Here is an 18,521-nt window from a genome sequence, read left to right as displayed (position 1 = left end):
CAGAAACAGTTCTCCAGCATTTATAAATAAAGTATATAGAACATATTAGAGAGGTTTTTGGCAGAACTTTATGAATTCAACCGATTTTTTTCATTTAATTTTCTTATTTCTTCTAACTGTTGGTCATTGAGATATGAATGAAGGATTTTAAGAGCAACGATTTGTGCAAGCACTATACAACCTTCTATGGGGGAATCAGCTGATGAATGTGCCTTCTTTCTGACCTGGACTCTTTTTACTCTGGGACAGTTCTGGGCCTCTTCTAATGAGACACTGCCAAATATTCTGAATAGTGGAGAGGTTTTCTGTTACAGACAAGTTTGGAAGAGGAACTCAAAAGAAGTTTCTGACTTTGTGAGTTGAACTCAAAGATCAGATTTGATGCAAGTTAGCTGAAATCAGATGCATTAAGACAGTGAACTCACAGAGGATATACTTACTACTTTCGTGATTATAATCTTTCACCTCATGGCTCCTTAGACCACACCTGGAGCTTTCTATCAACAATTTTTTTATCTAAATTTAATCAATAGCTTTCACCCCTGTCAAACAGTTTACAGATCACAGACCTTTTTTTGACTCCCCCACCAACAATACTATCTGCCACTGTTATTTATCGCATCTTAAGTGGTATCTGCTACTTCTGTGGTCTGCCCTGAATAAAAGGACAAAAAAAGGTTTCTACTTTAGTATAGTCATAGAAGTACAGTTATAATATTGTATATTTTTGTCTGCTTTCCCTGTAGCTTATCTTGAACTATCACAAACATTTAATTTTAACCTGTACCTAAATAGATGATGTCATGATGCCCTCCTCACCTGTTCATGTCTTGGTTTGGTATCTCACAGATTATAGGTTCCTTATCTTCAGATCTTGGATCACAGAATCAAAGAATGGCTTGGGTTAGAAGGGACCTTTAAGGTCATCTAGTTCCAAACCCCCTGCTATAATCAGGGACACCTCTCCCTAGACCAGGTTGCTCAAAGTTCCATCCAGCCTGGTCTTGAATGCTTCCAGGGAGGGGGCATTCACAATTTTGGTGGGCAACCTGTTCCAGTGTCTCATCATCCAGTAAAGAATTTCTTCCTAATGTCTAATCTAAATCTACCCTCTTCCAGTTTAAAGCCATTTCCCCTCATCCTGTCACTACATGCACTTGTAAGAAGTCCCTCCTCAGCTTTCTTGTAGGCCCCCTTCAGGTACTGGAAGGGACAGTTACCAAGCAGATACACTGCCTTTTAAATCACCCTTGCATTTAGACTTTGTGCTCAGACGTGATGAGAAGCTCCTCACTATTTGCCATTTATTATTATGGCATAAAAATTAGCAAACAAGAACAGACCTAAAGTCTGTCCTGCCTTTCTAGTCCACTGTCTAGGTTGCACTTTTAGCTCTGGTCTCTATTGTCTTCTCATTTTTCTGGTTTCTTCCTTGATAGATGGACAAGTGGAATCTGATGCATGGTTTAGCAGGGATGGAAAAGACTATAATCTTTACCTTGAAAGCCGTTCTTAAATCTGGATCCCTTGGGTAGGAGTTCTGGATTATACTCATGATAGCCCCCTAAATAAAACTGACTGAAGACATTGAGTCCAACCAGCCTTCCAGGAGAAGTGATAGTTTTATTCTTCTGATCATCCACCTTTCAACAAAACACGCATATTTGTTACAACAAAGGATTTCATTTGGGAAATACTAATGAAAAGAGCCCTCCAAACTTAACAGGGAAACATAATTACATTTTAATATGGAGAAAAAAAAAGACAAACAACCACACTATAATCTAAATGTGCACCCTTCTACAACAATTTCTTACCTTCAGCCAGCCTTTCTGGAGATATCTGCCAAGGTGGATGACATGAATATTGAGTGTCAGGTCAAGTGGTTTGCTAATGATTGTTGCTGTGCCAGAACCTAGATTGTAGCTATATACTACTCTGCCATCACAGAGGCCTAACACCAAAAAATCATCACCATTCAGACCTGAAAAGACAAAAGCAGAGTAGCTACTTATTTCAGGATTCAGTGAATACTGATGCACAAAACATCCTCCAAATCCACTGAAAATACATCAGTTTGTGGTGCACTTCCACCCACTTTTGCCAGGCCCAGCTTCACTGCCTCACTCCAGATTTTTCCCTCCCAACACAAAGGGGTGAACTGGGGTGGGAGGCAGCCTTGGCTCCTTCTCACAAGGGATGCAAGCCAGTGTTAAGCTACAGATCTGGGAACTGAAGAAGATGAAGAAGACACTACGAGAAGGAGAAATCCAGAGGACTGTTAGTCTGAGAACTGTGAGAAGTTCAGTATGAAGTGAGATAGTAGAGCAAGACTTTTGGCTTTGTGGAGGTAAGAGGAAGAAGACGTTAGACATCTGTGTGTTATACAATACTTGACAATGCTTCAAAAGAGGTTAGCCACAATATTAATTCAAATCAAATACAGGGATTAACATGAGATGAAAGTGACGCAAGGATTGTGATCTAGAAATATCACACTCACAAAAAGAGAACAAGGAAGCTGGCTGGATCCTGGAAGTGTTTGAATGATCTTGGGATCATTCGATCCCATCCTTGTTTTGTGTCTGTCAGTCAGGAAAGAGACAAGAGAGGGCAATTAAGGAAGATACTGCAAGAGAATGGTAACTAAGAAAAAATGGGGTGAAATAGAACAAGGGGAAAATGGAATATTAAAAATACTTCCTTATAGAAAGATTGCAGGCTGTGGAAAATCTCACACTCCCTACAATGAAAATATTATTCCTTGACACTTGATAAAAGTAAATTGTTGGAACAACAGCATTTCCTCCTACTGAAATAAAGTTCACTTGCTAAGAAATACTGCTTTCTGGTAAAGAGAATGGGGATTACTCAATCTCCCATCCATTTGAACTTAGAAGAAAATTAATAAAACACTACAGAACAATTCATCTGGCACCTCATTGTGCCTCTGTCTTGCTGGCAGCTGGTGTGCTGCTGCACACTCCCATGTGACACAGAGCTGCAGAGATGTGTTGTTACTGGCTGGCAGTGTTCATGAAAAAAATTAGATGCTGATGGTAATAAGCCAAGTTTCCACCTGACAATTACATAATAATCTCAGAATGTGTATTCCAATTAATAAAAATGACACCATGAAAGATCCACTAAGAATTTGTTTTAAGTTCAGCTTAGCTAAATATGGCTGCAAGAAAAATACTCACTATAACTTTGACACTACTGGGTATGACTTGCAGGCAAGTCTTTCTGAAATAGACTTTGGTGCAAATAAACAGTCAATTTTTTGGATCTATATTATACATATTAAAACAAATTCTGCTTTGATTTTTGCAGCTGAAAAAGAAATATAGGTTATTTTTCAACACCGATGGTATTAATTTTATATTTGACTTTTTTCTAACCTGAGCAAAGATAGTGGATAAATTGGCTTTTATTTGGTTGCTTCCTATAATTTCTTTACCAACAGTCTGAAATTCTGCTTCCAAGGTTGCAGAAATGTTCAAAAATGCTGTGGTTAGTTCTTGTCATTGAGAAGAATGTTCTAAGCATTTGCTTGTGTTTGTATTACAGAAGAGCTATTTATTATTTATTATTTGTTACCCTCACCACTGTGACCGTGATGAGGCACTGGAACAGATTACCCAGAGAGGCTGTGGATGCCCCCACCATGATGCTAGATGAGGCTTTGGGCAACCAGGTCTAGTGGGAGGTGTCTCTGCCTATAGCAGAGGGGTTGGAACTAGATGATCTTCAAGATTCCTTCCAACCCAACCCATTATACGATTCTGTGATTACTACTAAAACTTAGTGATGGGAACACTGATTTCTGAAAACTGCTTTCTGAATGACAACATGAAAATGGTTCCGCAGTGACAACTCCATGCACAATTTCTAATTGACTAGCTGAAAATGACAGACAAAATTTTCATCATCCACAATCCTATCTCACAGTTCTAAATACAAAAGCCAGCTCCTATTCTAATTGCATAAAAGACTATGGTATAAATAAGTAAAATACTTCTTGTGATCTATAAATGATAAAAGTTTCTACCCTGAGTGCTGTACGTTTGCAATAACATTTCACTATTTTTTTTCTCAACATTCATCAGTGTAGTGGATCCCATGTTGTCAGTAGTGCTAAAATGGACAAGACGTGAGTATGATAATTTATCTCATTCATCTCTGAGACTGTGCCAGCCTACTACGTTCAGAGATACATAAAGTATTGTTATAATCTCAGTGCAGATATTGTAAGCAGATTAATATAACATGCTTCTCAACTGTGCTATTCAGACCAAGTGGAATACTTTCCTACACATACATAGTTGTAGCAATATACTTATATTGAGTTAACTTGCATTGAGCGACATCAGAGTTAAGGATTAGTATTTTACATAAAGAACACAGAACCCAATTCTGGCTGACCCAGGAGTGTATGCCATTCTTGCGGACCATGGAAGTGCAGCCTCTGTGACAGCAGTAGCAATTCATGGATGCCTCTGTGTCAAATTGTTTGAAGACACAGGAAGAAGAAATTAACAGGGTGGTTGTGACATGCTGGATAGCTGAACTGACTTTCCATTAAAGTAAGTATCAGTATAAGAAGACTTGAGGCAGCATCTTCCAAAACTGGCCTTCAAGTAAGTGCAATCAATCTTGAAATTTATGCTGATTTCTGAAAAAATAATTTTGTTTTCATATATTTTCTTCAGAAATCTGCTACCTCAAGCATCAGATTACTAGTTTCTAGTATTTAATGTTAACGGTTATACTTCTTTATGGAAAAAACCCAAACATTTCTACAATCTGATTGCTTACTTTGCACTTACTAAAAGTAAGTATTGAAGAGATTATCTTCTTCCTAAAGACGGAGACCCTACTTGTATGGGGAATATTTTAAAGTTTGTAATATGCCATAATAAAAAATCTTACCTTGGCCCTTCTGTCCAGTGAAAAATATCAAGTTGTCTTGTAAAGCTGAGTAGTGGTTTAACAACTGAAATTTTAAGTGGAATTCATAGTAGAAGGTGATATTTGGGATTGTAGAATAAGCTAGGAATGAAGTATATCCAAAGACATCTGTGCCACTGAAACTAGGCTGGGTAATATTAATAACTGCATTAAAAAAAAAATAAAAAATCAGTGTTAGAGCAAATTCTTTAATGTGTATTTGAAATTTGCATTTCATAGTTTCTTTTAGAACTTAAAAACAAGTAAATAACACACAAAAAATGTTATTCTGCAGTGTTTTACACATGTGTACACCTAATTTGTCTTTTCCTGTAATTTTATAAACAAGCTTCTTTTACAATGTAATTATTAGTAACTACTGCCATCTCCTGGTCTCTATATAGCATTGTTATAAATAAAAGTACACTGCAATATTTACTCATACAGACAAAAGAAAACTCACAAACAAATTCTCCTCCTAAAAGTAAGCCATTATTATGCACCTCCAAGTGAAAGTGAGCAGGGATGTGCTGAAGAGGTTAAAGAACAGTAATTCTTCATAGGTAAGGAAAAACATATCATGAAATGATGAATTTGCAGCACAATATACAGGACCTACATGAATTACATTGTTCCACATTACTTGCTGTACCATTTGAATTGGTGGTTGCACTAGATGGTTTTAGTGGTCTTTTCCAACTTTAATTCATCCTATGATTTCATAAACTGAATATCCAGGAATCAAGTTTATAAAAATGTCTAATTTACAGTACTGGCAAGTTATTTATCTTTTTTAAAAACACTATTTAGGTTCAATTTGATTAAAAAAAAAAAAACAAACTTTCTGTTAGGCATTAACCAAGTGAAGAATGTAGCATTAGCATAAATACCTTTTAACACCTGGCCTGAAATAAATGGAAGAAACAATCAATTGTAATCATGCAAATTATAACACCATCTTTAGTCTGAGGAATATCTTTTCAAATTTTCAACCTGGGAAATTTGCCAAATTGACACTGAACACATTATTATCTGAACCTGACAAAAGGTGCAGACATAAGCCTGTGAGAAACCGTTCATGGCACAAACTTCAGGTCCTCAGCAATACAGTGTGTACTGTCCCATTTATTAAGCACTACTTCAGATGTGGCACATTATGCCTTGTTCTGTGATTTTAAACAAGAGCCAGGAAATTTCCACATGAAGTGGTTGTTTTCTCCTAATTACAAGAAAACTGGCAAAGAGTTTGTACCTCTCAACCTAGTCTGCTTGAATGTAACCTCAGGTCTTAGACCTTTATTAGTAATGTGGATTGGAGGAGAAATACAACTCCCATATTTAAATTTGGTATTGGCTGCATTCCCTCAGACTACCTCAACATGCCTATGGAAGGCTCAAATTTTGCATCTGCTTTAATTTCTCAGCTAACTATGACAGATAGACAGCTCCTTTAATGAGAAGCCTTTTCTTTCTCTTCTTCTTTTCCCCTTCCCCTTCCCCTTCTCCTTCCCCTTCTCCTTCATTCCTTCCCCTTCCCCTTACCTTTCACCTTCCCCTTCCCCTTTCCTTCCTTCCTTCCCCTTCCCCTTCCCATTCCCCTTCCCCTCCCTTCTCCCCTTCCCCTTCTCCTTCCCCTTCCCCTCTCTTCTTTCCCCTTGCCCTTCCCCTTCCCTTTCCTTTTTCCCTTCCCCTTTCCCTCCCCTTCACTTCCCTTCACTTCCTTTCACTTCACTTCCCTTCCTTCTATTCCATTCCATTCTATTCCATTCTGATTTACTATAGGAAAAACACATCTAGATCATTAGTCTTCCAACTGGAAGCAATTTGCACAAATAGAATTGGTGGCAGACATCTGACCACTGGAGGGCATCTGATGTAGACATTTATATAAGAGCTGACTATCCCAGGTTGTATCTTACGCCAGTGAAAATATAAAGAACATTTAGGATAGAGTTTTCTTCATCTAAAACACATCACTTATATAGGTCAGGTGAGCAATATTTTAAAATGCTTATTTGACCCCCCCAAATACAAAAGCAGCCTTGGGTGGTAAGTCAGAGGGGAGAATTATAGATTTCTAGAATTATGTGGCATGAGGCCTGCCTTGTGTGTATCCTGTAACAACCTAATAATGATCTGAATGTCCTTTGTTTCTTTTCTCTATTGCCATAAAAACTGAATGATTCAGAAATTCTGAAATAATCCTCTGTGAAATAAAGAAAACACTTTTTTCTTTTTTCTGGTCTTAAAGAGTGGGAATTATAGGACACCCAGAAACTAAATTAATTGTTCAGAGTCACAAAGCTTGAAGTCGGCTGAAGAATTGAGTACAGAAGTCTCAACTTCAGGCTAGAGCAGTCACTAAGCATTCCTGACAAACTCATTTTCTCGTTTTCCTACTCCTGAGTAACTGAGCACAGCTTCTTTCAAAACTCCTGACAAGATGCAATTTTCTTAATTTCCATCTTCGACTATGTGAACATCTACATTTAACCCATTATGATCTTTTGGTCCAGTTCTGAGTCTAATTGTGCATTTTGCTGGGGCCATGAAGTACTTTATATAACATATCTAACACTGTAAGTTCTAGAGGCACCCCTGTTGTCCTATAGGTTCAGGATATTGAAGAGACCACTGACCAATGGCTTTTGGGATAAAGATTCATCTCAGAAAAACATCATAGCAACAAATAAAAATCAATAGAACAATTGCCCAGGTTACAGTGACAGTAAATTCAGTAATTCACTAATATGGGGCTAAATGTAGTGTCTGGGCCTGCAGATGTACGTAATCCAGGTTAGCAGGAAGGCCAGCGGGAAGTGGGGTATGGCTTCTTCTCCAGATGAGGAACTCAGATCCACTGAGAGATTTGAAGATTTGAGCTGTTTTATTGTTGACTTGTGGAAGTGCCACCTGCACTTGTCAACCAGCTGTCACACCCCACCTTTATTCCCCCTTGACTGGCTCTTTCTTGAGTGTACACAGTGCTCAGATGCTATCTGAAATGGAGCTCAACACTGAGTAGGGCAATACTTAGGTACAGTATGGTCACCAAATGCAAGAATATCACACTGAACAACTGTAGACTCACAGGCATATTTAGCTCTTCACAGTTTACTGCACAGTGTTGAAGGAGTTTCTGACACCTACTAAAAGTGAGATGCAGCATCTAATTAACCAGACTATCTTTAGCAGGCAGGTACACACAGCAAGTGTTCCTAAACAGTCCTCCCTACAGCGACCTCTGGGAAGCAAAATGTATTCAGATATGATAATTAATCCCGAGGCAAAAGCATATATTTTTCACTAACTAATCTATCTAAATCGTCAGGTGATATCTCTTCCATATTTTGTCTCTTTATAAATCAACTTTGAAAAATACAGTGATTGGTAAATTTCTATCAAGCAAGACTACTCCAAGTTAACTGTGCCTGACAAAGTACTTGAAGCCTTTCATCAACTTTCTGTCCTGATCTTATCCTGTGTGTCTGTCAGTCCTACATCATTTACCATTGTCCTCTTCCACATTTCCACTACTGAACAGGTAGTAAAGTACCTGTAATAAGACATGGTATGTTCCATTGCCTCACAAACAAATAATGACAAATTATTCCATTATATAAATATATTAACGTAGTTGGCTGCCTACTTCCCTAGGACTGTACATCCTAACAGATGTGAAAATAAAAATGGGAGATAAAAAAACCCCACAACACTTATAGTTTGAAAAAAATCTTAACAAAGAGAATAAAGTGACAAGAAAGAGAATAATGGTTTCATTATCTTCGAATTTTCTTGTTGTAAGTTAAAATAAATGCTCCTTTCAACATTCACTGTCAATACATCTTGGACTACAGTTTTACAATTCATTGTAAAAAACAAGACAAATCAATAGGCTAAAAAGAGGTGAAGACTTTAGGCTATATAATTACAATCAGATAACCCAATACTTTATGTTGAAATTGACTAACTGTGAGCAGCTATCAGCCCAGTGCCTGGCTCCAGGATGAGCAGCCATATACATTTGGGATGAGTACTAATCAATTCTCCTAAATACCAACTCACATATTTGAGAAGGGAGTATTGAAAAGGGAATGGAAATTGCTGGCAAGCATATTTTCCAGTCTTCCAATCTATAAAAAGGTCCTCATAAAAGTGTCTTTTGTCATCATGAAATTCTGCAGCCACTATTCCTCTTACTGGTTTGCAGTACGGCTTTCAATAAACCTGAGCTTACAGTGGATGAAGAGAGTGAAAAATATTTCCTCTGCTGAGTTTACAAAAAATATTTTAAAATCAGATCCTTTTCTTACTTATCACGGAGGCAGCAAGAGTAGATGTTCAAGTGACAACATAAGTTCCTGATGGAAGAAAATGGCTTAAGAAAGCAAATGCATTTCTACAATTTATTATATATTCACAGATTTAAATATCATTTTGCTGGCATGGGGCTCTGGCAGAAGCCTCTCTCTGCGCATTGCAGGACATTATGGGGTATTACAAAAGGGACTGCTGGCTGAAAAGTGAAGGAAGAACTTCCTGCTACAATTCCCCTGTCCTTTGTGCAGAGGGATAGGGAGAAATGGGAGCTATCCAGACACCAACAGTGGCAATGAGCGTGAAGGCCTGATGTACAGGCAAGCAATAGATACCAGCATAATTTGAGAAGGAGAGGTGAGATGAGGGAGATAAGCTAGTGTTTAGTTGACATGCTTTCCTAGTTCTACATAAAAGCTATTTTCTTTAATAGTCAGCACACCTTCCTCACCAGAAGGTATGGGAAGTGTAAGGAGGAAAAGTTAAAAGGGGGAGGGTGGGGATTCAAATGCAGGGCGGTGCTGTGCCAAGTGGAACTCAAGGGCAGACCTGTGATGTCTGGAAGGCGACTACAGGAGGAGTCTTCATAACGCCTATTTCAAGGGCATGCTTCCCCCTGAAGAAAAAGTTCTCAGATATCTTCTTTGTCCAGTGGAATTGGTGGTATAGTTATGTGGTATCCTTATGGAGCCCATGGGCCCCGTTAGTTTAGCTTATTTCTGTAATCATATGGACTAGTAACTTTAACTTCTGAGTGGAAGATGAGATTCAATATAATAAAACTGATTTCACTGCTCAAGGATGAAAGTACAAATCTGCAAAACTGGTAATGCTGCAGTGACGTTGTGTGTGTACTTGTGTGTTAGTTTGCAGGTTTGTTCTTTACAGTTTTTATGACATACCTCATTTGGAGTGAAAGAAATTAAAGCTCAGATAAATGCAAATGACTCAGAAAATAAATTCTCTTGGGTAGGAAGAAATGCAAGTCTGATCAGCATCCCCCAAAGTCTCCTATCACTAACCAGAAGCCTCATAATGTGGTTTGATTTTATTTTTTTATATGAGGAGATTCCCCTTGGGCATCTACTGTCACTGAACTGCACAATTTAGTCTGCAGACCTGAAAACTCTGAAGGTGACATTGTGTGACAAACATAGCTGCAGAGAACACTTCACTTGCAGGCTGATTTTCACACCACAGAGTTTGCAGCAAGAGACTACTCCCACTTCAGCACTTTGAAATGAATTTTATACATGGGGGAATACATTCTATACACGCTGGACCCTTCAGACTGGCAAAGATTACCATAAATGTTGCTCAGAAATGTGTTTCAATGGACTTTTTTTTACAGATTGCTGTGAATGCATGCTGTGGACAGCCCTCTTTGGTATGTGTTCTATGAAATGCAATGCCACAGTTAGGATCCTATTTTATCTTGCCACGTCTGCACCTTTACACAGTGAAACTAAAATAACCACAGTAGCTTGGTCTAAAAGACTGCAGTTTATACAATTACTCATTTTTGCAATGCACATTCCTTTGAAATGCTTTTCTTTCTTTTAAATTTACCTTTGTTTACAAAGTGCATACCCTTTACTCTTGAAGCATAACAAAATATTCTCAATACTATAACCAAGAGCTTCTCAGAAAGTCCCAATTTATTCTGTAATACATAAATATCTGCATCGACAGTTGAGAACTCCAGGTATTCATATCCATTCCTGGTGAATAAACCATTTGTACTTCATGTTTTTTATAACCATTTTTTTTTAGTTGTAATTCTTAAAAGTTAAAGTACAGTGATATGAATGTATTTGAACTCAAGCATCACCTTTGGGTGGAGGAAGGAGTACAATTGATGCAGTGTTGGACTTGATGACTTTAAGGTCTTTTCCAAGCTGAGCTATTCTGTGATTCTATTATTCTGTTTTTTATTTAAAACCGAGATCTTACAAAATGATAAATCTCTCCAGGTGGCAAGAAACTCCTGTTCTAACCTGATCCTCATGTGTCTCCATAGTAAATTGTTGATGTATCTTCCTGACCAACTTTTAAAAGTAGACAAAACAAATATCTAGGTAGTAATTTAAAAATCACTATGCATGAAAAACCAACCTCATAACACTTTTGAAGAATGAGTGTTCATTTGGCTTGAAACAGTGCTATTTGTAAACATTTTCATTTACCACCATGATCCTAACTACTGGAGGAGGGGGTACAGGCACTTTCATTTATAATCCACAAGAAACATAGTACAAGCCAATTTTTACTAAATTAAATGTGAAAGAAAATTTATCAGACTAGGCCTTGAATCTTCAATCTTTTTACACAAAACAGCTGAAAAGGCACAGCTCAATAACTGGATTCAGTTTAAATGCTCTGGATCCCTTTAAGTACATCTTCAAAAACATCAGTCACTTCAGAGTCTGAGTCAAGTCACTCAAGCAGACATGGTCTCTGATCCAAATTATTTTATATTGATGACGTACGTACAGGGCTAAATATATTCTAGTTTTCATTTTTCTAAGTGGCTGTGCTCTTCATTCAGGTGCAAATTTGTTTAATGTGGGCTTTTAACACTGCAAACCAAGAATCTTATGCTAGCCGCTAAAAGTTCATCTACAAGTGGCTGAGGGAAGAGACTGTCCCACTCCGCTCTGCTCAGTGGCCTCAACTTGAGCACTGTCTGCAGGTTAGTGGGCACCATAAGATAAGAAGGACATAAAATTTTCAGAAGGTGACTGAAGGAGAGCTACAAAGATGGTGAAGAGCCTTGAGGGAAAGACACATGAGGAGCAGCTGAGGTCCCTTGGCTTGTTCAGCTCACATTAGAGTGACTTAAAGTAATTGCAATTTAGAATTCATGTCTTCCCATATTTTCACTCCCTCATGCTGATCCATTACACTATAGCTATGTAGCTTCATGGGAGAGAGATCTACATATAATGGTCAACTTGCAATCATAGTAACATGGTCATATAGTGAAAAATCAAGAAAAGATGTGTAGTGATAGATAATTAACTTTACTACTTATATATACAGAAAAATGAAAATGTTTTAAGGAATCTCAGAACCATAGAATGGTAGGGGTTGGAAGGGACCTCCAGCCTCCCTGCAAAGCAGGCCCCCCACAGCAGGCTGCACAGGTACGTGTCCAGATGGGTCTTGAATATCTCCAGAGGAGAATCCACAACCTCCCTGGGCATCCTGTTCCAGTGCTCCATCACCCTCACTATGAAGAAGTTCCTTTGCACACTGGTACAGAACTTCCTATCCACTAGTTTATGGCCATTTCCCCTTGTCCTGACCCCACAGATAGCTGCAAAGAGATTGGCCATGTCCCTTTGACACCCACACTCAAAGTATCTATAAACATTAATAAGATCACCACTTCTTTTCTGAAGGCTGAACAGACCCAGTTCACTCAGCCTTTCCTCATAACAGAGGTGCTTCAGGCCCTTTGTTATCTCTGTGGCCCAAAGTAACCTTTATTTGAAGTCTGAACAAGAATAACGTAACCAAAATAAACACAGAGCAATTGCTCCTAGCCTGACTAGATCGCAGCATGCTTCATCTGCTTCAGAAACTGAAGAAAAGTCCTCATTTGTCCCAAAAACTAGTCTTCTTTTTCCATATTACACTGAAGTTATTATCTGTCTATAAGTTTCTGCCATGTTTGTCATTTGTAGTTTTCTCACTTTTAGAATGCTGTGCATATCCCACAAATTGTCATATTTTTAACCCCTGCCAATTTTTTTTTTTTCTCTCTAATAGTGACAACAGCTTTATCATCACTTACTCCTATATATTTGTAAAGTTTGATATTGTTCTTAGTGTGTCTTTAAACTCATAACTGATGACATTTTGATCTCTAACATGGCCAAGAACATGGCAGAAGGCTCATTTACTTTGTCTTTTGTAAATAACCCGCACTGGAAGGAGCAACAGTGCTGGCAAAGAATCTGCAATTCTATTTGGTACATTCGTCATACTCATTTTAACAGTCACTCTAAGGTTTGCACATTTTTGCTGATGAAGACAATCAATTACTTGATAAATAGTTGGGAGAAATAGGCTTCTGTGTTTCAGACAAAAAGCAGCATGTAGCATGCACTTGCTTACTAATCTTCACAGGAGAAACAGTATTATCTGTATTTCTTGAAACGGAGAAGATTCATTAAAAATATATGCTCCTAGCCTTTTAAGCTTTAAGGAGCATTTCTTTCTAATAAATGTATTGTCTGGGCCACTCATTTTCTTAAACAATTAAAATCGGCTTCTAACACAATTTACATTGTTCTACCACTGTCACTAGGCAATCTATCATTATCTTCAGATGCAAAAACAAATGTACGTCTTTGGTCCTGCTAGGGCTATCCATAAGGCTACACTCAGCATGCATTGCATTGCGGTACTGTTTCTTACCTCTTTGTTCAGTTTTAGTTTATGTGATAAAAAGATTTTTCGCAGCTCATTTTAACTTTCAGAGTAACGTTTACAAGATTTCTACCTGTGCTCACTTCTAAACTCTTAAGACACAAATTCAATAGAAGGCTTTTTCATATTTCAATAATTTTTCACATAATGGTCTTTATGACCCTGATAGATGCACAGTCTGTTCTATCAGCTTGTTTTTTCTCCCCTATTTTTCTTTCTTACAGTAATGATTCAGAGAGAGTTTTCCCTTTCCACTTAATAAAAATTCATCCATTCTATGCTTTCACATCCTTCAGGTTTGTAGTCCAGCGAAACTCATGAATCTGTGTACTTTCTCTCACTTTAAACTAGAGATGTCTGACTACAGAGAGCTGTGGAAGAGCCTTGCTGAAGGACTACGGGGAAAAAGCACTAGATGATATTCAGTGTAGACAGATGTAAATTGAGGTAGATGACAGAAACATTCCTAGCCTGACTTACAGGATGGTAGGCTCTGAACTTGCTGTCAGCAAAGTAAGAGGGTTTTACAGTTTTAATAGGCAGTTTCATGACAACGTAAGCAGATTTAGTAATTTATTACTGGAAATTTCTTCTTATATAAATTTTAAATGAGATAAATATTTATAGTAAAAAGAAAAAGACAGTGTTGTCCTTTGATTTGACCTGAACACTGCTTTACATAAAATTATTAATTTTGAAAGGAAATTCAAATGTACTGCTGAATCAGCTCAGAATCAGTTATTATTTTCTATATGCAGATTTTTCAGCCATTTCTTGTTGCTTCATTCAGTGTCAGGAAAAAGAATACCTTGGATGTTAATACACAGGAAATTCTGACCTGTAACAATCATTATTATAAATGCAAAAGAAATAAAAAACCTTCATTTGATAATAGTCAGAATGACCTATTTGCTTATCTTTAATAGTTTTCCTTCATCCTGTCTCCTAGTTCATATCAAGCACTTGGTTACATTTAATTTGTTTTTCTTTTTGATCCAAGGAATTAATCAAATTTTAGCATCTGGCAGTATTTTTACAATCCAGAAAGTACTTTTTATACACTTCTTTCATGTACAAAATGTCACGACTCCCTAAGTACAGCAAAAATATAACTACTGGAGAAAATGTTTTCTCCAAAGGAGTACTTCACTCATATATCTTTGTCAGCTTCTCTTAAGGTAAATTATTGAAACATCAGCCACTACCTAGTATTTCCTGGCTTGTCTACTCTCAGCTTCTCTGATCTTTCTGTCTCTCTGGATGACGCCTTTATAAAACAACATGAAGAGAGAGTGCTCCATTCAGATGTTCTTTGCTTGGGACTGCGCTTTGGGTCACACTGTGTTTACAGGCAATAGCAAAAGTGGTCGGCAAAACAGTGTTTTGCCTTCAAAGCATTTGATTTTGAGAGCAATGGAACAGGTTGCCCAGAGTGGCTGTGGAGTCTCCTCCTATGGACATATTCAAGACCAGTCTGGACGCCTACCTGTGCAACCTATTGTAGGGTACCTGCTTTGGCAAAGGAATTGGATTAATGAAGTCCCACCCCCTGCAATTCTGTGATGCCATGACTTGTTTCTTGCCACAGCTTCCACAGATGACAGAAACTATGACTAATGCACACTAAAGCGTATCGTTCTTACCATCATTACAGAGGATGCCAGATCTTCCATATGGACAAAGGCAAACAACGTCTTGCCTGGACTTTGGAAAACATGTAGCACCATTTCCACATGGACTTTCATCACAAGTCATGAACTGGCACAGTCTTCCTGAGTAGAGTTTAGGACATTCGCAAAACCAATTTTCTGCATCACTGGCAAAGTTAAAAAGAAAACAAAATGTATAAGTATCAAAACACACTTTGAAAAGGATGGGTTTTATTCTCACAGGAAACCAGTGATGTTTGACTTGTGCTTGTAATACATTTCTTTGGCTGTACTCTCCTAACTTTTATTTGCTTGTTTGTTTGCCTATATGGCACTAGAGATGGCAGAATGCTTTCTGGGTCACATTAGTTGACAAATTATTTTTTGTTTAATTTTATATTTCAATTCATCTTTCTTGGTAAAATATGTGGCTTTTCTGATGTGCCGCATTAGCGATTTGTACTGCTGCTTTTATAAAACGGTTGAAATAAAAGTTACAGAAAAATAGCTCTTCTATCATATCTCAAAAAAAAAGAAAGAAAGAAAGAACAAAAACGTTACAAATGGAAGCATCATTTGTACATTCAAGCATTACCTATAGCTCTTGACAATACAACAGAATGTAAAGGAAAGCTGAAATATGAATACTTACAGCAGTGATTATATTGGAATTGAACCAGGGTGAACAGGTAATATCTTTGCTTTTGAATATCCTGTGCTCTCAAATATGGAAAAAGTATTAGAATAGACAAGGAAGAAAATAAACTGTAATCAGTCCCAAGGGATAAGAATGTGCATATTCTGTTTTCAGTAATTAACTCCCTAGTGTACAAAGACAGGAGAAGGGCAAATATGGTTCAAAACAAAAAATCAGACAGGAAAACCAGGAGTGTAAGGCATTCCTATCTACCACTTACTATAAATATGATTTCATTAAAGGCTTTATTTTATTCCCTCCTTGTTTTATGTCTGAAATCAGAGGACAGCCATATAGGTCAGTTTATGTGACTACTACACATCCTCAGTATTGAGCAGAAACATGTCTGCCTTATACTTGATAAGGTCACATGTGCCTGTGGGTATGAATGCAAAAGAAATGATGTGAGCTATGTTAAACCACAGCCATTATGTTTTTCCTGATAATAGCATAATCATTAGGAATTTCAGTGATGAAATGTCAAATAAATGTGATTTTTAAAAAATGTGTCCATGGCTTACAATATCCATGCAATCAGGTTAAAGAAAATAATCTGGAGCAGACAGAACTGCTGCATTTTTTTAAAAGGAAATAACTAAACCTTCTGACAGCCTGTGCATAGCAGTTGATTGGTATATTTCTAAACTGACCACCCGCAGTTCTGGGAAGAGAGAATCTCAGCTGGAAAGTCTGCCAGAATGAATCTCATGAATAATGCCTCCAGACACCTTTGGAAAAGAAAATTGCTATCAGCTGCAATAATAAATTTCTGTGTGTAGCCTATTCTATTTATAGATCTGCTGCAGACACCAGGACAGGAATGTAAATGAGATACTGGGTCGCCTTAGTTTGTGCAGCATTGAAAAACCTGCTTTCTGTTTCAATGTCAACATTACACAGTTAAGTTAATTAAAAAAGCAACAATACACTGAATTCTTCCTGGAAATCTACAATTGACAGTGATAATCATCTTTAAAATTAGTTTCTAAGTGTAACTGTTTCTTTTTTGTGTGTGTATATATATATTTTTTTTTATAGAGAAGAAAGATCATTGCTGCTGACTACCAAAATAAACTACTTTCATCTACTGTTCTATTGAACTACATATATCAATGTTGGCCATTTATTCTTTGGTCTTATTTTCAGTGTTGAACAGCAGACCAAAAATAAAATGACTCAAAATATTGTGACAAATTTATTATTACCAAAAGGAGATATGTCCTAATGTTGTTATCATAATGCCCTAATAAAAAAGAAGGATGAATTCTAACAAGGCAAAGGAAATGGTCTTTAAAAAGTTCTCCAAACTAACACAAGAATTTGAAAATATAATAGTTAATCAGATGCAAAAAATATTACAACCAATTCACAGTAATTAGTATACTGAAATACAAAGTCCCAAATGGCTTATTATACTCCCTCAAAGCAGTCTGTTGCTGTACTTGGTATTGAAAAGGATAAGATTTCCTATATTCTACTGAGTTAATTTCAGCTGGAAGGAGCACAAAAATGCTTGAATGACGAGGGAGCTCCTCTCCTCCCAAGTGAATTGAACAATTTCATGGTATCCTGCTAATTTTCATAAATGCATGAAGCGAATGAAAAGGGACAGCAAATCGGAGTAGTAGTATTTTTTGCTTATATTGTGTACTGTGAATGACTCAGAGAAAAAGTATTTTGATAATTACAGATATGGACTAAAGAAAGTGCATACTGCTTCTCAGAAAAAAATGTGGAAAATACCAGAATTCTGAGCCTACAAAATTGGAAACGTAATTAGAATGTTTTGCTGAAATGTGTTCAATGTCTATATTGGTGTTTCAGTTCAGAATCAGAGCGTGCTTTTGAAGCAAATCTCCTTGTCATGCCCATTTGAAATGCTCTAGTTCACTTTACAGAGTGGTCTCAAGAGTGCATGAACTCAATTTCAGATGAACCTAAACCAGAAGTCTGTCTCACACCTCAGGTACTGCAGCTGCTAACAGGCATCCATTTCATGGGGCGAGACCAGATCCAGTGTGAGTTTAAGATGCTTGAAAAGATGAGCAGTAAGGATGCTGGGTTCTCAGCACTACCCCATTTGTCCTGTAAATCTACTCCTATTGAGCTACATTATCTGTTAATACAGATACAGATTTATAAGCCATCAAAAAGAAAAACTAAGTTGCCATGATGTGTAGTATATATCCAAAAAAGTCACAGATTTTAAACAGGGCAAAGTACTGAAGTAGATAAAATAAAAAAAGTCAACCATCCACAATCATTTGAAGCAGGAATGTCACAAACAATACGAGAAAAAGGGAGCAGAGACAGAAATACTGTAGAAATTGAGTAGAAGAGACAGGTACAATACTCCTAGGGCACCATCACCTCACGTCACCAGCCTTATGGGATATGAACAAACAAATGTAGAAAGGATGAACTGTTCTTCGATCTTTTTACAGTCCTCTTCTGAAATGGTAAGGTATACA

The 18,521-nt window shown here is 37.3% G+C and overlaps 1 protein-coding gene across 1 annotated transcript in view; it reads right to left on the bottom strand.

Annotated features, from left to right (window-relative positions):
* Positions 1 to 18,521, bottom strand: part of LOC116240522 (EGF-like photoreceptor maintenance factor) — a 257,237-nt gene that overhangs the window by 29,191 nt on the left and 209,525 nt on the right. The window contains exons 8-11 of the mRNA XM_090136211.1: positions 15,348 to 15,520; positions 4,933 to 5,115; positions 1,818 to 1,984; positions 1,499 to 1,643 (exon numbers count right to left, since the gene is read on the bottom strand). Coding sequence (XP_089992337.1) covers positions 1,499 to 1,643; positions 1,818 to 1,984; positions 4,933 to 5,115; positions 15,348 to 15,520 — 668 coding nt within the window. The remainder of the gene's footprint in view (positions 1 to 1,498; positions 1,644 to 1,817; positions 1,985 to 4,932; positions 5,116 to 15,347; positions 15,521 to 18,521) is intronic.

The sequence above is a fragment of the Phasianus colchicus genome, chromosome 2 (assembly GCF_987193195.1).
Source record: "Phasianus colchicus chromosome 2, bPhaCol1.hap1.1, whole genome shotgun sequence".
Classification (NCBI taxonomy): domain Eukaryota; kingdom Metazoa; phylum Chordata; class Aves; order Galliformes; family Phasianidae; genus Phasianus; species Phasianus colchicus.
This window is presented reverse-complemented; position numbering and strand designations above follow the sequence as displayed.